Consider the following 24,923-nt stretch of genomic DNA (forward strand, 5'->3'; position numbering starts at 1 on the left):
GGGTCAAGCCCTCACAATGAACAGAAGACTTCCCGAGGCGTGTAAATCACTGTCCTTAAAGGACTTATCTGCGGTGTATTGCGCAAGCTCCCCAGGATACAACAGGAACTTCTCAGAGGATCTCTTAAAAAGAGAATAAAAATAAACCCATAATATTTTTAGGAGAAGAAAAGAGAAAGAATGAAACTAAGAGAAGAGAGAATGAGAGGAGAATGATTATGATCATAATTTTGGAGTGAATGAAGTGCTCTATTTATAGAGTTGGGGAACCAAGCCCATGATCCAAAAGATCCAAAATATCTCCTAAAATATCTATTAGGAAATTGATTTTTTAATAAATTTGGAACGTTGCAACTAAAGAGACGTTGACAGTGTGCATATAGGAAAAATCTCCAAGTCAAAAACTTGCGTTTCAAGCTCATAAAATCTTCTACATTTTAAGAAACATATCTTTTGCAATTTTATATTCAAAAATAATAACATCTTATATGTATATAAATTCATGTTCATCTCTTATTTTATTTTATGGGTGACTTTGTTCATATCCAACAATCAATGGTAACAACAACATCATGGTTGAATAGTCATAAAATAATACTTTACATGCTTTAATATTAAAGAAGAATTATAAATCACATAAAATATCTATCAAAATATATAATAAAGTTGTCATAAAATATTCTTAACATACTATAATGTGATCTATTGGAGCTATTGTTGTAATCTTTTGCAGTTGTCACAAGGTATGAGATTAGAGACTCTCTGTACACACGGTTACTCAGAATCCTGATGAAACATTAAAATAGGATTCATTCTCCTTAAGCTCCCCGTAATTGTTACATTTCGTCTTGATATCATTTTCAACCATATCACCATTTATTCATAGGTATTTTTATTTAAAATTTATATTTTTATATAAAAATGTTATATTTAAAATGTAAAAACAATATATAATATGTTAAATTGAAATGTTGTCAGTTTAGAAATGTTAAATGATAAATTGAAATGAACTATGCTATAAATAAATAATTTCTTTTATTAAACTTACAATATTTAAATTTTATAAAAATGAATTTGAATAATTTAGAACATGAAAAAATTAATCAAATTAGATACAGGCATTAGTAACCTGTTCAAATAATATTGTGCAATATGTCCATAAGTCATTAAGTAGTCTGATATAACGTGGGTTTGATGAAAGGAAGTGATAGTAATTGATTGATTCATTATTTTGTAATCTTGCAAGGAACATGTTGCGAACGCCGTGTTATGGACATTGAAGTGACGAGTTTCGTTTCATCAGGTTGGGCCTTTGTGAAAGGAGCTCATTTCTTTTTTCTATTGCATGACGAAGTTGATCGTTAATGGAATTCAATTTATTCATTTGTAGGTCATTAATCAAAACATGCAACTTGGTTTTTGAACTTGGCGATGATGGTGTTGAGGGTGTCGAGTATGAGCTGTCGCAATCCATCGGAAGTAAAGTCTAACAAGATGCAGCTTGTTAATAATGAGTCATAATGAAATATTTTGAAATGTTGAATGTAAAACTAACCAAATTGAATTATAAATTATTTAGAACTTCTACATATTTGGACATGATGGTAAATTCAAATAAGTTTAGAAAACATACTTCATTACATTAATAGAAATTTAATAATGTAAATAGAATAATTTTAGAAAATTATTTAAGAGAGTTCACGATTTTGTATTCTTGTATAGGTGTTATTGAATCCTTGATTCAATGTTAATTTTCAAATTGGACATGTCATTTTCCACCCTTTGCATCCTATCCTGGATGTTTTGAATTCTCCCGAAAATTTGTGATAACTTGTCAGAGTCTCGATGGGGGACTCTGTCATGTTGTATTGTATCAATTGTTGTTAAATTTATTGTTGTGGTCCAATGTTAGGAACATCTTCTACAATATTTGGAGAGTCTTCATCATCATCCTTATCGTGTAGCCTTCCATATTGTTAAATGTCATCAACATTAAAAAGATCCAATTTAGACTATGTTTCACGATCAAATATGTGATTTTATCCTAGTTCAATGAAGGACTATAACTCATATTAACCTCAAAATGAACAAGTATCCTTGTAATCTAGATGGTTTATGGAAGAGACATGTTGTTCCTTTATTTAACCATGTGTTGCATAACGTGACATGATCAATTTATGATAATGTTATTTTTCAAACACCATAACATCTTCATGAGTCAGTTTTGTGAAGTTTGTATCTCAAGGGAAACAAAACATGAACATAGACATGATGTAAGAGTATGTCACTGATATTTAAGTTTTCTGCGTTCCTAACCATCCAACCTTACAAGTGTGGTCTAATCATAAGTTTAAAGCTCTATGGTCGTCATAATCCATGTCTTCAAGTATGATTGGAAATTTATATCTTAGATTTCATAGAATCAACCAATAAATAGGAGTGATTTTAATATTTGTGTCTTCACCTCAGTGAATATGTATTAACTTTGGGGTTTGCGTAAAAAACTTCAACGATAAACAATATATCTTCCAATCATCTCGTCTTTATACCCTTCATTAGTTCTCTCACATAAATCGTCACCTCCAAATGTCTTCAAATATACTTAAACAAACACATGAGACACTCACAAATGCGGCTCACATATATGTCTTAACAATGTCATTCATTGAAACAAACGCAATGTAAATGTCCTTCTTTATATTTTTGCTTTTAGTGTATTTAAAAGCTTATCTTAAATTAAAACTTTTGCTTATTCTTGTAAACGCATAATTCTTTTAACATTTTTATCAGCTCATAACTTGTTTTCGTTAATTGGACAATCAGATGCACTGTCTCCTCTCTTTAATATTCTGAATCGGTTAAAGATAATAATCTGAATTTAATTTTTCTCAATTATAGTCTCTGTTTGCGTGAAAATCGTGATGAAATCTCAATTTTTAGATGTTGAAACATGTCACTTACCCTTTTTTATACTATTTTAATTTCGGGGTTACCAGGGACATATATAACACGTTTCTTATAAAAAGACCCATAAAAAAATAATAGTTTTTGTGCACGCGATGCGCGGGTTTGTAACAATATATGGTGTTTGGCCATGGATGGTTGACCTCGCGAAGAATCGTAACAAGCAGCAACGGTTGTGTTCGAAAATGTCATTCAAAGTTGTTGCGTTTGGGGTGATATTCTTGCTGCATCTGTTAGAACCATTTTCACTTGCAGTTCTCTCAAAAGAATTGGATCTGGATCTCTCGTCCTTGCCAACTGGTTTCCTCTTCGGCGTTGCTTCTTCCTCTTACCAGGTATCACGTCTCCACCTTCGATCGCAACTAATACACGCATCACGAAATCTAATTTTTGGCAGTTTCCATCCATTTCTCAATATTATTACTACATTATACTGTTTTACAGTATGAAGGAGCTTACGAGAGTGACGGCAAAGGGATGAGTAACTGGGATAACTTCACTCACGGAACAGGTGTTCAAGTTTTAGCTCATTTTAAGAGATTGGATTGAATCTTGTCACTGTTCTTCCTGAAGTTGCAACTGATCTTATCCACCATGAGTATTTGCAGGTAGATATGTAATATACGGCGGAAAAAATGGGGATATTGCCAATGATCATTACCATCGCTACCTGGTATGACATGACACCTTCTTATCCCGTTATGCTCTCACAATTTTTTTAGTTTTTTTTTAATTTAATCGTACTATTTTTAAAAAGATTTAATTTAGTTTTTTTTAAAGAATAGGTTCATTTTTCCTCATGTTTATGAATACAAACATCAAATTTATTTTTATTATTAGTAATACTAATGATGTGAGTTATTGTTAGAATTTATTTATGTTCACGTCTTTCTCTTTCTATCTTTTAATTCAAAGATGTTGAAAGGTTATCGCCATAATATACATAAAAAATGTATCTGTGACTCGTTGCCTTTTTTTTTTACTCTGTTTTGAGGTTCACATATATAAAATAATATTTTCATATCAAATTTAGAAAAAAAGAAGTCATACATGTAAAGTATTGATTAATAAATTTTTAACATTTTTATGTTTTTAAACTTTTCATATTTATATATAACCATATTTTTTAGATCAATTTTAAATTTATTAATTTTAAGTGAATATTAAAATTTATTTATTTTTAAAATTTTGAACTAATTTAATTTTTATTTTTAAAATTACATAGATTTAATTATTTTAATCATCTTAAGTTTATATGATGTTTTAAATACGCTTTTTAATTAATATGAAAGTATAAATATATTAAATATGTAAACAATTCAAATGATTGGTTTGAAACGTAAAATAAATTTAACAAAATTTAATTAAAAAAAATATATCCACATATTTAGAAAGTTTAGAATTAAATTAGATTAAAATTTTAAAAATGGACTATTTTTAATTTTAGACAAAATATATTTAATGTCTTTTACATTTATATATATACATATAAATTTTATATATTAATATTTTTTTAGATAATTAACAATAATTTAATTAATGAATTAAAATTAAAATTTAAACTTTTTTTTTACTTTGATTCGAAGTACCTCCAAAACACAATATATTCCATTTATACAATTTTTTTACAATTTATTTTATTTTGACAAATTTAAATTGCACTCATTTAGTAAAAAACTCAGCCTGTAAAAATTTAAGGATTGGGTTAATGTTCTTAATTCGTTAATCCGCTTTGTTCTATCTTATTTAGTGTGCCAAAACAAAATAAATATGGATTACAACTTTGTTAACCTGCTTTTAAAATTAAAAAATAATTTGAAAGATTAAATTTTTTATCTTATATTATTAATGTAATTAAAAATTATGAATATTTTTAAATTAACTTTTAATTACTAATTATAAGAAATATGGTAGCGAATTCTCCGTAATAAGGGTACATTATCACGTGTGTTCGCGTTTTTTTTTAATTATTAATATTTATAAATTAATTAAATTGATATATAAACAAAAAAATTTCGTTAACAAAACTAAATATATTTTTAAAAAATATGATTTGAAAAAAAAAACAATTTTATTTAACAAATTTTAAAATACTAATTATTTTAAAAAAATAATAACAATTATATTATAAATAATAAGATATAAATATGAATTGTGTGAGGAGAAAAATTTTCTTATATATAAATATAGATTAATTAATTATTACTAGACATTTTGGATATTTCAATTAAAGGACTATTATTAAATTATGCTATTGATTCATTGTCGGTGAAACTCGACTCTATCAAACTTGAAATTAATAAAAAAATGAGGTTTTATAATATACTTAATGGTACACGAAGAGGATAGAGGGAATTGACAAGATTTAAATAAAACAATTTTTTTTTGTCAACAAAACTAAATATAATTTTATAAATATGATTTGAAAAAAAACAATTTTATTTAACAAATTTTAAAATATTAATTATTTTAAAAAAATAATAACAATTATATTATAAATAATGAGATATAAATATGAATTTTGTGAAGAGAAAAATTTTCTTTATATATAAATATAGATTAATTAATCATTACTAGACATTTTGGATATTTAAATTAAAGGGCTATAATTAAATTATGCTATTGAATCATTGTAGGTGAAACTCAACTCTATCATACTTAAAATTAACAAAAAAAGTGAGGTTCTATAATATACTTAATCGCACACAAAGAGAATAAAGAGAATTGAAAAGATTTAAATAAAACAAAATTTATTTGTTAACAAAACTAAATATATTTTTATAAATATTATTTGAAAAAAAAACAATTTTATTTAAAAATTTTTAAAATATTAATTATTTTTTAAAAATAATAACAATTATATTATAAAGAATAAGATATAAATATGAATTGTGTGAAAGAGAAAAAATTTCTTTATATATAAATATAGATTAATTAATCATTACTAGACATTTTGTCAAATGAGGATCTATAATATACTTAATCGCAGACAGAGAGAATAGAAGGAATGATATTGCTTAAAAAGAAGTCAAATGAGGCTAAATCCTAAATTCTAAACAACTTACCTTGAAAGTGTTACAAATATATTTATGTAAATCTTGTAAAAATATGTAATTTAAAGGATACGATCCTACGTCCTTTGTAATACTCAAAAGTCATACTAATGGATTAAAATGTTCCATAAAAAAGTCTCAGAACGTCTCAGAAACTCTTTCGCAAACATATCTCTTTCTCCTCAAAATTCAAGATCTATTTTTGAAAAAACAAAATACAAGGAGACCAAAAAATTTAACGTAAGATCCTTAAATTGCTTAAACTTACTGTGTTTAACAAAAATTTAACGTATTACTCGAAAATTTACCAAAAATTAAGGTTCAAATAGTATTTGTTGTTTGTATATTATATATGATAAATGATTATTACTATATAGAAAATTGTTATGATAAATGTTTTTAGTATATAAATTAGATTATGACTGAACTTATAACAAAAAGAACATTTTTTGAATATCTAAAATATATCCTAAAAATAACAATTATATGGTTTTAAATGTTGAAAAAATATTTTACATTTCAATTCAACGTAAAACCTATTATAATTTTTATAACTTTAATTCATTGTGTTTTAAAACACAGGAGGATATTTATCTAATGGAAGCTTTGGGAGTAAACAGCTACCGGCTATCCATATCATGGGCAAGAATTCTACCAAGTATACTGATTTGCATTATAAAAGCGAAATAAATTAATATTACAACTAAGAATGTATCATAGATTCATGGTATGCATGATTTTAAACAGAGGGAAGATTTGGAGAAGCCAACCATGCTGGAATTGAGTTCTACAACAGACTAATTGATGTTCTAATACTTAAAGGTACCAAAAAAATTTATTGTCATTAATGATAGGTACCCAGAGGAGTTTCCTCACAAACCTCACCAGCAAGCAAAATATACAATTAAGTAGTAAATTTGGCAATTGCTTAATGAGATTAGTGAGCTTTTCTTTAAAAATTAATTGGATATGAATCTTCTTTTCTCAACAGGGATCCAACCGTTTGTGACTCTTAGTCACTATGACAGTCCCCAAGAGCTGGAAGACAGATATGGGAGCTGGCTAAGTCCCCAATCACAGTAAGCAACCAGTTTTCTAGTTTACCTGAAGATGTTTCAATAGCACGTTGATCATAGTAGCTCTTAAATACCGTCATTTTTTCACGTTTGTATGAACAGGGAAGATTTTGCTTTTTATGCGGACCTGTGTTTTAAGACCTTTGGTGACAGAGTTAAGTACTGGGCTACATTCAATGAGCCCAATTTCGTAGTGCAACTTGGTTACCGTTCAGGTTTATTTCCTCCGTGCCGTTGCTCTGGCCCATTAGCTCTTGTTCAGTGCAGTGAAGGAGATTCAGAAAAGGAGCCCTTTGTGGCAGCTCATAATATTATCCTGGCACATGCAGCTGCCGTTGATATCTATAGAACCAAATACCAGGTATGTGACGCATTTCTCAGCATCATGACATAAGTGTCCTAAAAGACAAAATCAAATTTATGATAACACCTGCAAGTTTTTTGAAATCGAATGGTTTGATCAAAAACATGAGATGACGCGTTTCAATTTTCTTAAAAAAGAATTGTACTTTGTGGATGGAACATTAGATCGAGCAAAAAGGAAGCATTGGGATAGTCCTTCAACATGAATGGTATGAACCATTGAGCAATTCAACAGCTGACAAATTGGCTGCGGAAAGAGCAAGATCATTCACCTTCAATTGGTATTGTTCTCCCTTAACAGCCTTTTCTATTCTTGCTCACTCAACTGCTCTAGAGTATAAACCTGCTTATAATTCAGGTTCTTGGACCCAATAATATTGGGAAAGTACCCAACAGAAATGGAGAATCTTGTTGGAAGCCTCTTACCCAAATTTTCCAGCAAAGAAAAAGAGAAACTCAAGAAAGGATTGGATTTCATTGGTGTCAATTACTACACGGCTTTCTATGTCCAAGATTGCATGTACTCAGCGTGTAAGACAGGAATGGGGAGCTCCAGAACAGAGGGTTTATACTTGAAAAGTGGAGTAAAGAATGGTGTCCCAATCGGTGAACCAGTACGTGTCCTCAAACTTGGTACAGAGATCATGATCACCTTTACTTCCATGCTTAACCAACTCTGAAGCTTCTAATGTTTTGCAGACTAAATTTAGTTGGTTCAATATTTACCCGAATGGTATGGAAAAGGCAGTCACATATGTGAAAGATAGATACAACAATACTCCAATGTTCATAACTGAAAACGGTAAGCCCATTGTTTTCTTTTACGCACATTCTGTTCATTGCTGATAGTGCAAAAAATTTATAGGGTATGCGCATGCCCAAGAAGATGATCCAAATCTCACTTTGGAAGAAGATCTTAATGATTCTAAAAGAATAAAGTATATAGTGGATCACATAGAGGCTATGGTAGCGGCAATAAGGTAAGAACATAAAAAAAAAAACATTTAGAAATTATCCAGCAGTTTATGTTTAAAAACCAATCAAGGATTCCAATTTTGAACTAAAATGTTATCTAGTATATTCATATAGCATCGTATTGGAATGGCCAAGTGTTGGAATACCATTATTATGTCTGTTACTGTGACACTAAACAAACATGGGAATAAAATCGATTTGTGTATCCTTTCACCCCAAACCTGTTGGTTGTAGGAAAGGAGCAGATGTGAGGGGATACCTTGCCTGGACCCTGCTCGACAGCTTTGAGTGGATATATGGATATACAGTAAGATATGGACTCCATCATGTGGATTTTGCAACCCTGAAGAGAACTCCAAGATTGTCAGCAACTTGGTACAAGCAATTTCTTGCTAAGTACAAGGAAACCTTTTTATTAGGCACGAGCATGACAAGGCAAGAAAAACTCCTACAACACACTTGAGACACATTTTTTTAAGTTAAAGCTTCGTATGCTTAGTCTTAACGTGAGACTAGATATCCAATGTGTTACCTTAAAGCTGAAGATCTTCACGAATAATTATTTTCATATTAAAGTTTTTGTAATTTAGTAGATTGATGTATAGGATGTGGTTTATCTTTGATTTTATATATTGTTTGTTTATGTTGCACTAAAATTTATTTTGAATAAGAAAACCTTATTTTATATTCAAGATAATTGATTATCAACTTATAATAATCGATTATCAATAATCATCAATTATGACTTAAAAAGTTTTTTACCGTTGTGCATTCATTAAATGCATAATCAATTATCATAATTGGATAATTGTATATCACATTAATGGATTTTTGGAAGGTATCTTTGAGTGAGATTTCTATAAATTAGATTAAGACTCTCATTCTAACAATATGAAACATATAAAATTGTATTTTCAAAATTCTTATCTGCAAGTTGCGGTGATAAGTGTTATAGGGTTTGTATAACTCTTGTGTTGTAGCTTTGAGAACTTAGTGTGTTGGCATAAAGCGAGAACTTTCACAGGGAGTCTGATTGAGTGTTGTTGGTGTTGGCTTTAAGGAAGAACTTTCACAAGAGTGTGATTGAGTATTGTTGTTGTTGTTGAGTTGAAAGTTTGTCATTCTTCGTGAAGCATTCGGAGGAGGTGTTCATCCTTAACTCAGAGGAGGTGTTCATCCCTTGGGTTACAGGGGAAGTGGGTTTCAACTCTTGTGGTAACAAGAGAGGTGTTCTAACCTTCAACTTGTTTATTTTCTTTGTGATTGTAACAATTTGTTGGTTTGTACCAGTAAAATGTTAATTCTCAGTTGAGATTAACAACTGGATGTACGATCTCTGTTTTAAGGAATTTATATTTATGTGAAAAAATTATTAAAAGAACTATTTGCAATAAGAAACAAATTGACCCCTTTTTGATTTGTTGAATTGTGTTAACCATTTCGCTGAACCGCTCTGACACGAGGTTCACACCTATACTCTCACGTATTATAAGTGACACATTCACCATATTGTTACATTCCTAATTATCTTACCTTAACCTTATATTTATTATACTATCTGTTATGAAATTTTACTTATCTAATTCTACTCTAATCATACTTAATATTATTATTATTTAGTTGACCACTCTTGTTAAACTACATTTAAGTTGATTAATTGTATTTACGGCTATATAATCAATCATTTCCAAATTGGATCAACTTCACTTATTAACTTTGGTTTGGTCAATCTTTACTGTTTTTTTACTAAGAAATTCATACTATATTATACAATAATAAATTTAATATTATTTGATATTATTATTACTATAATAATAAAATGATTACTGTTTCGACATTTTCCGTGAGGATCCTGTTAAAACACAAGCTTGACTGGGCGGGTGATCACGAGCGGTAAAGGCAGGTGGGCGAACGGTGAAGCTGCCAAGGACCGGGCGGACGCTTTCTCACCAGCTGACGCAGGTCGAGCGGGTCTGGCGTAGGAGACACTAGAAGCTGATGCAAACCGAACGGTCACTTCTGAATCCCACGCGCTGAAGAAGGCCGGGCATGCGTGTGGCGGACGGCACAGTGACGGGCTGATGCTGCTCCACGCTCCCAGCCGGGTGGTCGGGTACCTGTCAAAGGCACTCCGACGCTCAAGTCAGTAATATGACGGAGCGATTTGTGATACATGTATGCATTGCATCGAAAGGAATGTGTCCCAGAAATCATACCTGAGATCTTTATTTATACTAATTGTAATGGACTTTTACCTTTAGTGGGCCTGATAACGACCCTTTTACCTTTAGTGGGCCTGATAACGGACCAATCACACCTTAATCTTCATTCAGGGCTTTAACGAGTCATTAGTATTTAATCACGCAGTCGGCATAGTGAATGACGGTCGCGACGATCGGCCAACAAGGTAACCGGCCAAGGATGTCAACCTGGGAGGGACGGTCTTGGCGGCCGGTCAGCAAGGTGACCGGCCAATGATGAACACTTGGTCGGCCTGGATGGACGACCTTGGCGGCCCGCTCGTTCCATGTACAGTTGGCCAATAGATCAGTCCCGGCTTGGACGTGCGGTCTTGATTGTGACCTGGGTGGGCGGCCTTGGACGTCCGCTAGTTTGGACGCTCGGTCTATGATTGTGACCTGGGGGGCGGCATTGGACGTCCGCTAGTTCGGACGCTCAGTCTATGATTGTGACCTGGGCGGGCGGCCTTGGACGTCTGCTAGTTTGGACGCTCGGTCTATGATTGTGACCTGGGCGGGCGGCCTTGGACGTCCGCTAGTTTGGACGCTCGGTCTATACGTCCGCTAGTTTGGACTCTCGGTCTATGATTGTGACCTGGGGGCGGCCTTGGAGATCCGCTAGTTTGGACGCTCGGTCTATGATTGTGACCTGGGCAGGTGGCTTTGGACGTCCGCTAGTTTGGACGCTCGGTCTATGATTGTGACCTGGGCGGGCAGCCTTGGACGTCTGCTGGCGAATGTCTTTCCGTACGGCGTCCGGTCCTGCTGGTACTGTAAGACCCATGAAAAACATTTAAATTTAATAAATAGTTGTTTTTTTTTTATAAAGTTAATAAAAGTATGGTAAGAAAAAAAAATTAAAATTTATGATAGGTAACAATAATAATAATTTCAAAGGAAGGAGTTTAAAAATTTGAGAATTTATTTAAAAAGTTAAAAAAAAAATGAATAGTAAATAGTAAATAGTGAATAGCGAATAGTGAATAGTTAAAAAAAATATTAAAATAAATTGTGGAAGAAAACACTCCACGTAGATTAATCATTCAGAGATAAGAATGGTGAATAAAAAATAATTTTTGAATAGTAAAAATGAATAGTAAAAGTGAATAGTAAAAATGAATAGTAAAAATGAATAGTAAATTTTTTGGCTATAAATAGCCAAGGGGGGGGGGGGGGGGGGGAGGCTGAAGATTTGCACCAAAATTCTAGAGAAATTGTGAGAGAAGAGAGTTGGAGGAAATTCTAGTTGAAGAGGGGAAATTCTGGAAGTTTCCGGAGAACGGTTTGAGAAGAGGAAACTAAGTCTGGAATAGAGGTAAGGGGAGTTACATTTTGTTTGGTATTATTGTGAGTCTTGTATATGTTGCTTTTGGTTGATCTTAAATCTTGAGTGTGAAGTATTTTGTTTCTGTATGATTTTGAATTTTGGATGAGAACATGCTTCTGTGTTTAGATCCAAATGTGATAGTTGTAAAATGAGATGTTGATTATGTTATGCCATATGTATGCTATTAATTGTTTATGGATGGATTAGAAGTTGTCTAACCGGCTCTGCCAGATTCAACTTCTTGTTTCCCCATACTTTATATTGTTTTCCTTATTCGTTTTTATTTTTGGAAGGATTAGAAGTTGTCTAACCGGCTCTGCCAGATTCAACTTCTTATTTCCCCAAACCTGTTATTATTCTTATTATTTAATTACATTGTATTCCTGGAAGGATGAGAAGTTGTCTAACCGGCTCTGCCAGATTCAACTTCTTGTTTCCCCAAACTATTTATTGCTTTACTTATTTATTTTATCGCATTTTTGGAAGGATTAGAAGTTGTCTAACCGGCTCTGCCAGATTCAACTTCTTATTTCCCCATACATGTATTGTTCTTGTTATTTAATTATATTGTATTTTTGGATGGATTAGAAGTTGTCTAACCGGCTCTGCCAGATTCAACTTCTTGTTTCCCCATGAATTTTTATATTAAGATTATTTTTATGATTGTCAAATATTGTATTCTTCTATGACCATTTATAGTAATATTTTATTATTGTTAATTGTTTATAATTATCTTGTATGAATTCTATTATGAATGTTTATTGTGATGTTTGATATGAAATTATGCATTTGAAATATAGTATGAGTCTCGGGGAGAGACTCTATAATGGCATGGTATTAGTGTATATGTTGATGTTGAGGGTCCTGTTGTTGGTGGTGATCCTAAAACTCTAATAATTTTCCAGTCTCAATTAGAGAAGGATGTGTTATGTGGTGAGAGTAGTAGGAGGTCCTAGTCTATGTTTATAGACATTAATGGATTAACCTTGTGGGTGATATGATATATTCTATTTGGCCAAAAATTTTGTTGTTGAAATCACCACAAGTGCATGACCACCCGAGACTTCCATCAACATTATATCCGGATAATAGAGTCTAGTATGATAATTGCATCTTACTAGAATTTCTGGTGAATGTATTATGTGTAATAATAGTGTCATGCTTTTCTTTGAACTTTGCATGGTAGCTCACCCTTACTTGTTTGTTTGTGCCGGAAAAATCTTATTTTTTGCGATGATCGTATAATGTTTTTGTTATACGGGAGCAGATGAGGGAACGACATCTGAACCAATTCAAGTGAAGGAGGAAGCAACAGAAAAATGAAGAATATTTTAAGAAGAAAAAAATAAAATAAAATTAAGAGTGTTTTATTTATGTGTGAAAATATAATGTATTTCTAGTGTGAACTATGTTACTCCTAAATGGAGGATTGTAATATTGTACGATGTTTTCTTTATCAATGAAATAAATTTGGGTGTGAGATGTTTTATATTTTGGGGTGTTACAGGTACAATTACCATTGGTAATCGTTATTATTTTTTATAGTAAAAATAGTAGTAATTATTGTTATACAACTTTTTTTATAATGATATACTAATTATAATAAAATTAACATTAATAATTATATTAATTTTATATTATTTTTTATTATTAATGTTCCTATAATATTATCATTATTATTACTAATGCTCTTATATGATAAAAATATTTTTATTTTGAATATTGATTATTATTATTGTAAATGATATTTTACAATAGAATTAAACGATAAAAAATTATGTCTTCAATAATATTACAATATATTACCTAAAAATTGACTATAATATTATTGAATTCGTACTTTTAAAGTATTTTAATTTTATTATAGGAATATTAGTTATGAGTACAATAAAAAATATCAATAATAACAATAATTAGATTATTATAAAAAAACATCAATACTATTTTTATTATTTATAATTAGTCTATAGTTAATTTTATTAAATAATATATTTAAATATTTTTAATATTTTGTTTTCGACATGATAATAAATAAAAAATAAAGATAAAAAATAAAAGTACGAATTCAATAATAAAAGCAAATGTCGTAAAACCCTACAAATTTTCCAAATTCTCTTAGCAAGGAAGGTTGCTCGGTAAAAAAATTAGGAAAAATGCTTTCAAAGATATGACTATTATATCATATAATAAGAAAATCATCATCATTTGAGATCACTAATTCTCATTCTCACTGTGATTAAAAGTTACTTTATAAGAAGGACATTTTATTTAGGAAAAAGTTTTTTAACAATTTTTTTACAATCGTCGTAATTTGTGATTAGTTTGTTTCAAATATAATAAACGTGCTAATTCGTGATTAGTTTGTTTCAAATATACAGACCAATACACATTCATTTTTAAAAAGTTGTTAATATATCATGATCTTTTTATTTATATTTGAAGATCCCCTTAAACACTCAAATATTTAAGAGAAGTGAAACATAAGACACAAATTACATAAATATAATTTCTCTAATCTTCCAGTCAGAATTGCGTCTAATTTAGAATTTCAAAAAATATGTTATTTCTAACTTATTTAAGTATTTCATATTTATATTATTGTTTTCTCAAGTCTTTATAATTAGCGGTTGATTTGTTTATTTTTTTATGAAATATCGATTACGTATTCTCATTAACTTATTAAAAAATAAATTTTTAATTTAATTTAATTTTATAAAATTAATTTGTAAAATGATATTTATCTTTTTATATCTAATGAGCTCTTAATATTGAGAATTGATATTTAAACCTAAAAGTAAATATTTGTGAATATAACATATATCACATTAAGTGTAATAATTTTTTAATTAAGGCAAACTTTAGGATGATATTAAAAAATAATTTAATTTTATAAAATTGATTTATGAAGTAAAATTTGTATATATTTCAATTTATCTTTAATAAACCTATTAGTTTTTTTTACATATATAAATCTTCGTAAATAAACTTATTATATTATTCAAAAGTTAAATAAAATTAATTAAAAACTAACTTAATAAAGCTAATGAAATATTTTTCAGGAAGTTAAGAAGTATTAATGTCGGAAAATGACATTTATTAAATAGACGAAAAAATTGATTTAAGCCAAAATCAACTAGAAAGACATGCAACTAACCAGCTGTTCAAATTCTCCAAAAGTTATGTTAATTAGCATTCCTAAACATTGATTAACACTTGGCAGTTTTTGGTTGGATAACAACACAGTATGCAGAAAATGCATCCATCCAAATTTGGAATTCTTTATATTTAATGGAATAAATGAGACCGATGTGGTGACGTAGGAAATAATTTTATACTCATTCGTAAACTTATTATAAATCACATCTTGTCTTAACTAGTGTCGTGATAATATTTTTTATTAATGATTTTTATTTCATCATTTTTTTTAATCTGAAATAATTAATTTTAATAATTAAAATAATATAAATTTATATGACAAATTTCTAAAATTTAAAATATTTTTTTTGTCATTTTTATGATAATAAAGTGAATATTTAACACTTTATTACTCGATATCAAATAATTTGTTTTTTTTTCATTAATTTAAGTTTAAAACCATTAAAATAGTTAAGATAAAAGGTTAAAAGGAAAGAGAAACAATATAACTTTAAAATTTAATTATTTTTTAAACTTTATACATTAAATAAATTATTAATTAAAATTATATAATATTTATAGAAATTTTTATCATTTAAATAAAATAAAATTATATTAGTAATTATTGAGGGCATAATTTATTTAATATCATATTTAATTGTAATTTTTTATAAAATTAAATAATTATTAATTATTCTTAATAGTGTCTTAAGAATACTGGTTAAGTTAGTAGAACCTTAAATGACTATTGATCTTTTCATAAAATATTTTATAATACTTTTATATTTTTTTATTTTAAATGAAATTTATCTGTGTGCTTTGTAGTTGTTAAAAATAATAAAAATTTAAAACTGATAACACGATTTTAAAAATTAAAAAAATGAAAGGTCAAAAAGAATGGTACAGTAATGGAAACACAAGGAAAATTTTGACCAATCTGTTTGGCTTATTCTTTGATGGAGCCAACCAAAACTTCTGACATATCTTAATCAAACCAAACTAACTTTTGCCACTTTTTAATGAACCGTCTTAAGATATTTAACTAACTCATTTTCTCAACGTACATATTTTTATGTCTTCACATTTTTCTAAGAAAATAGATACAACAATTAAGAAAAAATGATACATAATGATATTTTGACAACATTTTAACACTATTTACGTGTTATTATGTGATTGATCGATGTTGGTGTTTATAATTATTATTATTGATTGTGGAGTAATTTTGGACCAATCACATAATGACACGTAGATGATGTTAAAATATTGTCAAAATATCATTATCCAAAAACGATTATCACAATAGCAGTAAATTTGTAAGTAAAATATATATAATATGCAATGGATTCTCGTCAGTCAAGGAGTAAGGGGTTGATTATCCAGCGAGAAAATTACTTATTGGTCAGAAATAATCATTAATTGATAATTAATCTGAACAATAATAATTATTGATAGATAGTTAATGAGAATAATAGTCATTGTTTGAAAATTAATATAAATAATGTTATTTATTAATAATTAATAAATCAGATAATAATAGTCACTAATTAAAAACTAATAGAAATAACGTCATTTATTTGTAATTAGTGGATCAAACCTAATAGTAAGCTAATTATATATATATATATATATATATATATATATATATATATATATATATATATATTTTTTTTTTTTTTTCACGGGAGAGGTCAGGTAATTTCATTATGATTCATCTTTACTACAATATTATTATGCAAAGTCACTAATGTGGGAGTGTCTTTCCGAAACATAATCTATAAAAAAAATTAAAATTGTATTATAAATTATACCACGTAGTAAAAAAAAATAGTTGTAATTTTATTGTAAAGTTTATCTTAATCGGTAATTCATTAACACTATTTGTAATAATAAATGACAAATTAACCGGTTTATATTATTTAATTTAATATTTTTTTCTACTGAATTTTTTTTTTTGAATAAATACTAATAATTTTAAAAATAAATTATTAACATTTAAAATAATATTATACTTTTTAACTATTTATGATAAATCTAAAATATTGATTATATGTTAAGAAATAACTTTTATTTTGAATCAAGATTTAATACACAATATATAGCCCCATTGCAAACCGTACCTAGCCCCATACACAAAATAAATAGTAATACTTTTAAAAAAAATTGTTGACATTTAAAATAATATTATACTTTTTAACTATTTATGATAAATCTAAAATATTAATTATATGTTAAGAAATAATTTTTATTTTGAATCAAGATTTAATACACAATATATAGCCCCATTGCAAACCGTACCTAGCCCCATACACAAAATAAATATTAATACTTTTAAAAATAAATTGTTAACATTTAAAATAATATTATACTTTTTAACTATTTATGATAAATCTAAAATATTAATTATATGTTAAGAAATAATTTTTATTTTGAACCAAGATTTAATACACAATATGTACACAAAATATTAATAATATGTTAAGAAATATTGTTAAAAAATACTTCTTATTTCTATCGAAAAGGTAGGCATCCGTACCTAGCCCCATTGCAAACCGCCAATGAAAATGGCCACACTATATAGACTCTAGACTACCCAATCTTGACGGTTGATGCTGCTTCAAAATGATTAAATAAGGATATTTTAATTTAAAATTATTTTTCCCAAAATTATTGTAATTTTAAATAAAAGTAATTTTCTTAAATTCTAATATTTTAATATCATTTTTGAATTGTCTTATAAAAGTATATAAATTAATGTTAATATATTTGCATTAAAGTAATGTGTTTATCAAGGGAGTGTGATTATTACGTTAACGAGTTACGAATTCATTATTTTTTACTCTTTTTGAAAAAAAATGTATCATTTTGAGTATAAACAAAATGTGTATCTATTCTCACTCATTTTTTTTTAATTTTATATTTTTATATTATTTAAGAAAGTTTATTAGTTTAGTTATTGGCATTGATTTTGTATCTCTTTCATTCTAAGGAGGGAAAATATATTGAGAAATGATTACCATTTTCGTGTAATCTTTTTTTTTAATTATTAAATGGACAAATGGTAAAAGAATAAAAAAAATTTATAAGTTGTGTTTAGAAATATAACATGATAATTTATTGTTTTTAATAATTTAGAGGTTCCATTTCTCGTACACAGTTTTATTTTATATTTCTTTTATTAAAGTTGCACTTAATAACATAATTTTTTATTATTAAAACTGCCATGTGATGTTTATTCTTTTGTTTGCATAGTGGTGTTTGGTAAGCATGATTTTAGTGTAAAAAAAACAAACAAAAGTCGTGTTCATCAAATAGCATTCAAGGATAACAAAAAAATATGAAAGAAAAAAATACACATATATATATATATATATATATATATATATATATATATATATATATATGGTAGGGATGGCAAGAATTTCATAACTGCGGATATCTGTGGATAAAATTTGTAATGGATAGGTGATACTCGCATATATACTATCCGCGGGTTGTGGGTAGCAGGTTTTTTAATACCCGCTTATAAACGGGTCGGATGCGGGTATTATACTACATGCAAAAATTAAAAATAAAAATTTAATTTATATTTTATTAAGTTAAATTTAATTAAAATTAACATTAATTTTTATTTATAAGGTTAAATATAATTAAAATTAAATTTTAATTTATATTTAATTTAATATATATTATATTTTATATATTTTTTGTAGTTTTATTATAATATTTTATAAAAATATTTTTTTTAAAATATTTGCGGGTATGCGGGTATCCACAGATATTCGCGGGGTTTAAAATATCCGTGCGAATAGTGGGTGAATTTTTTTTGTCGGGTCGGGTTGCGGAAAGCACTATCTGTGCTCGACCCGATCCGTTGCCATCCCTAATATATGGGTTTGCTAATGCGCGTACGCATGTTTTTTCAGTTAGTACATTTTAGCAATGTATATCGGGTTTTAGTAGACAAAAATACCCTTATATATATATATATATCATGGATATGCTTGTGAAAATTAGATAAGACAAAAATTATAAAATGAAAACTCATTATAAAATTATTTTTTGTAAGAAATTGTTTAACAACAAGTATTTCTGATTTTTTCCAAGTCAATTACCAATTCTTTTATGCTTGTGAAAATTGGATAAAATTAGATAAGACAAAAATTATAAAATGAAAACTTATTATGAAATTTGTTTCGGTGTACATTTTCCTGTGTGTCTCTGTTGCTCCTGGATGTCTGGAATGCTTGCATTTCTTCAATTGTTGTCCTTCATACTCGCCAAAGGAGGGGGAGGTACCTGCAAGGATACTCCGACGCTCAAGTCAGATATGAGTTATGGAGCTGAAGCTCAGAAGAGAGTAATTGGATACTGCTTTGAAGTATTATTCAGGATCTCTAGAGCATAAAGAGAACTTACCTGGACTTTGGTCCTGTTACTGTATTTATATGCAATATAAAAATAACCACCTTACCTAAAAATGTGGTTAGTGGCTTTGACAAATATCTTAACTGTCTAAAATATCTAAGGTATTTATGTTATTACATAAATATCCTTACTACATAACAAAATTATTTTTTGTAAGATTGCTTAACAGTCAGTATTTCTGATTTTTTTCGGTTGGGGCTACTAGGATGATAGAGAAAATGTTGGAGTGATAGAGATCAAAGAGAAAGGATTGAGGGAATGAGGAAGGTGAACAAGGGTTTGGGTTTTTTTTCTTTTTAGTTTTAAAAATGAAAATTATTAAAATACTCTTAACCTTAAAACTTAGAATCATGATATATAGGGATATTTTTGTCTACTAAAACCCGATACACATTGTTAGAATGTACAAACTGAAAAACAAACGTACGCGTGTTAACAAACCCCATATATATATATATATATATATATATATATATATATATATATATATATAAATAAACAATTAAACACAAATTCTGCTTTGTAAAATATAAATAGTAAAAATCGTGCTTGTAAAATACAATTTTTTGAAGACAAATTCATGTTTTTGAAATGAACTGATATAATTTTATTTTATTTTTACAATTGTCTATTCTAATATTTTATTAAAAAAAATTACATTAAAATAATAAATTTTCCATATGTTGACCCAGTCTAAACTTTTGGTAGGACTATGTCATTATCACAAAAAAGAAATTCTGGATCTGACCTGCATGTATGTCATAAAAAAAAGGTAAAGGTATTACCGGACTTACGAATACGTTTAAAAGCCTCCTTTTAGCATCTTAGAAGAGACCTTTTGTAAATTTTAGCATATACTTTTCAACAGCCTTAATAATTTTAAAACAATTTTTTAATAAAAAAAGATAAAAATGAAGTATTTTAAGGTCTATGAAACAAGATCTTATGGTGACCATTGATGGAAGGAAGTAATCCAGCACAACTACAGGTGGAAATTTAAATCAGTTACTCTGTTGACTTTCAATCCACATAAATTGACATATTTATAGTTATCATTTATTGAATGTCCAGTGGCCAGTAGCACCAAATAATATAATAATAATAACAATAATCACAAGTAATTTCGTTTGATATTTGCTATATAGGATGAGGGGTATGGTTTTTATAGTAATCTTGTTGTATTGTTACTCTTGTGTAAGAAATTAAGGATTAGAATGGAAGCAGAAAATTGAATTAGAAATTAGGGTTTTGAAGAGGCATGTAGTAGATGTGGAAAGTGTGGGAGACGAGGATGTTTAGAGCATGTTAAGATGTTAGTTAGGTTATGGTTAGCAATTATAAGAGTTACTACAAATAAATGTGGGTGCAGTGGGGATGCTGACACAAGCATATCTTGCAGCGTTTGATAAAAATTAAAATAGGTTTTTTAAAGGAATAGTGTAGAAAAGTAATGAAATGATGTGACGGAAAAGACAGTACGAAAGGTGGCCACGGTGAAGAAAACAGGAGGCGTACAGAGTGCAGTGTGTATGCAGTGCGAGATGATTGGGCAAATGGAAATTAAAAAATGAATGAAATAGGTATTGAATGCAGCTCTGCAATCCCAACCAATAGCTCAACTACCACCTGTCCAACAAGATAAAATATTTTCCCACTTGCTGGGATTGAGATGAAATTTGTTGAGTGACGGTTGGATTCAATTTAAGACTACCATTGGAAGAGAGCCCTCGTGAGAGTCACACCTCCTTCTGCCATAATTCTGAACAGTACGTACTCAGTAATTAATTTTTGTTCAAATTATTCAATACAATTACCATCGTAGACCACACTCATTCACTCCACTTTCCCACCTTCGTCTTATATAATCACTTATCATACATCACTCTTCCCTCACTCATCAACAATGCTCCTCACGGACCTCCTTCTCTTCGCCTTCGGCCTCCTCTTCCTCCGTTGGTGGTGGCGCCGCTGGTCCACCACCGGGGGAGGCCCCAAGAACCTCCCCCCAGGGCCTCCCGGTTGGCCCATCGTCGGTAACCTCTTCCAAGTCGTCCTGCAGCGCCGTCACTTCATCTACGTAGTCCGCGACTTACGTAAGAAGTACGGCCCAATCTTCACCATGCAGATGGGCCAGCGCACGTTGATCATCGTCTCCAGCGCGGACCTCATCCACGAGGCTCTCATCCAGCGCGGCCCACAGTTCGCCAGCCGGCCCCAAGACTCCCCCATCCGTCTCATCTTCAGCATGGGGAAGTGCGCCATCAACTCCGCCGAGTACGGCCCTCTCTGGCGCACCCTCAGGAAGAACTTCGTCACCGAGATGATCACCCCGCTGAGGATCAAGCAGTGCAGTTGGATAAGAAAATGGGCCATGGAGGCCCACATTAGTAGGATCCAACGGGAGGCCCGTGAGCAAGGTTTCGTTGAAGTCATGAGCAACTGCAGACTCACCATCTGCAGCATCCTCATCTGCCTCTGCTTCGGCGCCAAGATAGAGGAGAGCCGAATCAAGAGTATAGAAAGCATCTTGAAGGACGTCATGCTCATCTCGCTCCCCAAGCTTCCAGACTTTTTGCCCGTGTTCACGCCGTTGTTCCGGCGCCAGGTGAAGGAGGCCAGAGAGTTGAGGAAAAGACAGGTCGAACTGTTGGCGCCGTTGATAAGGAATAGAAAGGCCTACGTGGAAGGGAGATTCTCCGGAGATGAAATGGCGAGTCCCGTTGGGGCTGCTTACTTGGACTCGTTGTTCGGGTTGGAGGTGCCTGGACGTGGACAGTTGGGGGAGGAAGAGCTCGTGACGCTCGTGTCGGAGGTTATCAGCGCCGGGACGGACACGAGCGCCACCGCGGTGGAGTGGGCGTTGTTTCATTTGGTGGTGGATCAAGAGATTCAGGAGAGGTTGTACAAAGAGATTGTGGACTGTGTGGGGAAGGACGGGGTGATTACGGAGAGTCACGTTGAGAGGATGCCTTACCTGAGCGCCGTGGTGAAGGAGACCTTCCGGCGTCACCCGCCGAGCCACTTCGTGCTGTCCCACGCTGCGACGGAGGATACTAAGCTGGGAGGGTATACGGTCCCGAAGAACGCGAGTGTGGAGTTTTACACGGCCTGGTTGACGGAGGATCCGAATATGTGGGAGGATCCGAATGAGTTCCGACCCGAAAGGTTTTTGAGCGGGGATGGGGTTGACGTGGACGTGACCGGAACGAAAGGTGTGAGGATGATGCCCTTCGGTATAGGGAGGAGGATTTGTCCGGCGTGGAGTTTAGGCATGGTGCATATAAACTTGTTATTGGCTAAGATGGTGCAGGCTTTCCACTGGTTGCCCAATCCCAACGCCCCACCCGACCCGGCTGAGATATTCGCTTTCACTGTTGTCATGAAGAACCCTCTCAAGGCGGTTATTGTTCCACGATCCATTTAATTTAAGCAATGCACGTATTTCATTTTGTTACTCATTTAATATAATATAATATAATATATGCTGCTTCTTTAATATATAAATATAGATAGTTTCTGGCGTAAAATATTACACTATTTTGTTTTAAAGGAGCAGATCTCCTTCCAATGTGTGTCCCTGCCTTGTAAGTGAAGGTGATATCTATATATGATATATAGTATCCAATTTTTATGGTGCAATTCCATGTGAATTCGTCAAAGGGTTTTTTAATTCGTCTTCGGTTCTCAACACAATATTTTCTTATTTGATGTCTTGCTAGATGAGATAAGGGGCTATGTTTGACATGCCATACCACGTATAAAAATGGCTATGCCTATGTTAGAGATAAAAAACAGTTGGGATCTTCTAGAAAACATCGTATACTGTTCTCCTAGGTAGTTTAGGCATGTCCAGAAAAACCTTGTAAAAGCTAAACTACAAAAAAAAATCACTATGAAAGAGTGACTTAAGTCGGTAGACAAAAAATGATTGAGAAAACTTTTCATAAAAGGTAAAAATAGTTAGAAAGGGTTTAGTTTAGACATTTATGATTTGTTTACCCTTTATAGACATTATTTCATGTCTGACTATTTATTTTTCACTCATTAATTATATTATATGTTATGTTTGCATTGATGCAAGATAACAAAAAAAAATTATGATTTTGATTTTTTATATCACACCACTTTCTATACTTGCTTTACACTGTGAATTAAAAAAAAAACTAAATAAAAAAATATTATTTATTACGTTTATTCTTTTTTCTTAGTTGCATTTATTATTATTATTATATTATTTTCCTTCATTTTATCATAAAAGTATAGTCTTTTTCACTTTATAATTCAAAATAAAAAATAACAATATTTTATTATTTAGATACCATTAGTGTAATTTTAATATTTAGTTTAAGAATGAGTTTCCGATTGGATTAAATATTAATTTACCTATAATTTCATTAAAGTAAATTATTATATAGTTTAAAAAAAATTATATATTATAGATCACGTGTTTACTTCAAGTTGTCTTTCTCATTTTAGAGTTTCCGTTTAAATTGTTTGGAAATACTCTAATCAATTAAATTCACCTAAAATATTTTTCTCAAACTTAAGTTAGTTTAATATTTGATTGGTTTAATAATTAATATTATAATAAATGCGTTTTAAATATTTAATTTATATTTATAATTTTTTTTCATGAATTTCTAATTAGAATTGATTTAATCATAATTCAATTTTGTTAAAAATAATTATTAATTTGTTTAATTTAGCTGGATGATTAGGATTTAATCACAGTCCAATTCCTCCCAGAATGGATAATCAGTTTGCGAGTTGGTTAATATAATATACTCTCTCTATATAGTATTTTTTTTATCATCACAAACAAACTAGAAAAAGTCACTCTTTAATATTTTTTCTTAAACATATTCCAACAGATTATGTTTCACAGTGGAATTTCATTTCCCGCTCAAAATTTAACATTATAAGAAATGAATCCTAAAGTTTTTATATCTTAAAATTATAATATTTTAATGTGTTAATTAACTTTGTCCTATATATTTTTCTCTGTAGGATGACAACGGGTCAGGTCAGACATAAATAATAATTACCTATAGCTTGATAAAAAAAAATTCATTCCTACCTGTCCATTACTTATAAGGATAGTCGTTTAAAAATATCTGCGGGTATTTTAAAATTTACGGGTATCCGTACATACTCAAAAATATTTAAAAAAATATATTTTTGTAATTTATTAAAGTAAAATTTAAATAAAAATACAAAAAAATATATAAAATCTAATATAAATTAAGTTAATTATAAATTAAATTTTTATTTTTAATTAAATTTAACCTTAAAAATATTAATTAATTTTAATTTTAATTAAATTTAACTTAATAAAATATAAATTAATTTTTTATTTATATTT

The 24,923-nt window shown here is 29.9% G+C and overlaps 2 protein-coding genes across 3 annotated transcripts; both read left to right on the top strand.

The window, feature by feature from the left end:
- Positions 1 to 3,045: 3,045 nt before the first annotated feature.
- Positions 3,046 to 9,149, top strand: LOC108346800 (beta-glucosidase 46). 2 transcript variants are annotated; one of them, XM_017585850.2, is made up of 12 exons: positions 3,046 to 3,299; positions 3,409 to 3,475; positions 3,573 to 3,637; positions 6,600 to 6,675; positions 6,765 to 6,839; positions 7,009 to 7,096; positions 7,196 to 7,454; positions 7,622 to 7,737; positions 7,815 to 8,070; positions 8,156 to 8,258; positions 8,322 to 8,436; positions 8,666 to 9,149. In XM_017585850.2, exons 1-12 carry the CDS (start codon positions 3,060 to 3,062, stop codon positions 8,892 to 8,894), a joined length of 1,689 nt encoding a protein of 562 aa, XP_017441339.1. In that variant the 5' UTR covers positions 3,046 to 3,059; the 3' UTR covers positions 8,895 to 9,149. The 2 variants fall into 2 exon arrangements, with proteins under 2 accessions (XP_017441339.1, XP_052727987.1); XM_052872027.1 differs by lacking the exon at positions 8,322 to 8,436 and having other exon boundaries at positions 8,666 to 8,823.
- An 11,978-nt stretch (positions 9,150 to 21,127) lies between these two features.
- LOC108338092 (cytochrome P450 77A1) lies at positions 21,128 to 23,200 on the top strand. Its single transcript, XM_017574794.2, has one exon. The coding sequence runs from the start codon at positions 21,465 to 21,467 to the stop codon at positions 22,983 to 22,985; it is 1,521 nt and encodes a 506-aa protein (XP_017430283.2). The 5' UTR covers positions 21,128 to 21,464; the 3' UTR covers positions 22,986 to 23,200.
- Positions 23,201 to 24,923: the final 1,723 nt, after the last annotated feature.

Source organism: Vigna angularis, chromosome 1, assembly GCF_016808095.1.
Source record: "Vigna angularis cultivar LongXiaoDou No.4 chromosome 1, ASM1680809v1, whole genome shotgun sequence".
NCBI classification, from domain to species: Eukaryota; Viridiplantae; Streptophyta; class Magnoliopsida; order Fabales; family Fabaceae; genus Vigna; species Vigna angularis.

Bases quoted from the DNA above. Each gene is read 5' to 3' on its own strand.
- LOC108346800 (XM_017585850.2), top strand. From the start codon at position 3,060: ATGCGCGGGTTTGTAACAATATATGGTGTTTGGCCATGGATGGTTGAC. The intron at 3,638-6,599 runs GTATGACATGAC...TTTAAAACACAG, and splicing joins ATCATTACCATCGCTACCTG to GAGGATATTTATCTAATGGA. The intron at 7,455-7,621 runs GTATGTGACGCA...ATGGAACATTAG, and splicing joins TCTATAGAACCAAATACCAG to ATCGAGCAAAAAGGAAGCAT.
- LOC108338092 (XM_017574794.2), top strand. From the start codon at position 21,465: ATGCTCCTCACGGACCTCCTTCTCTTCGCCTTCGGCCTCCTCTTCCTC.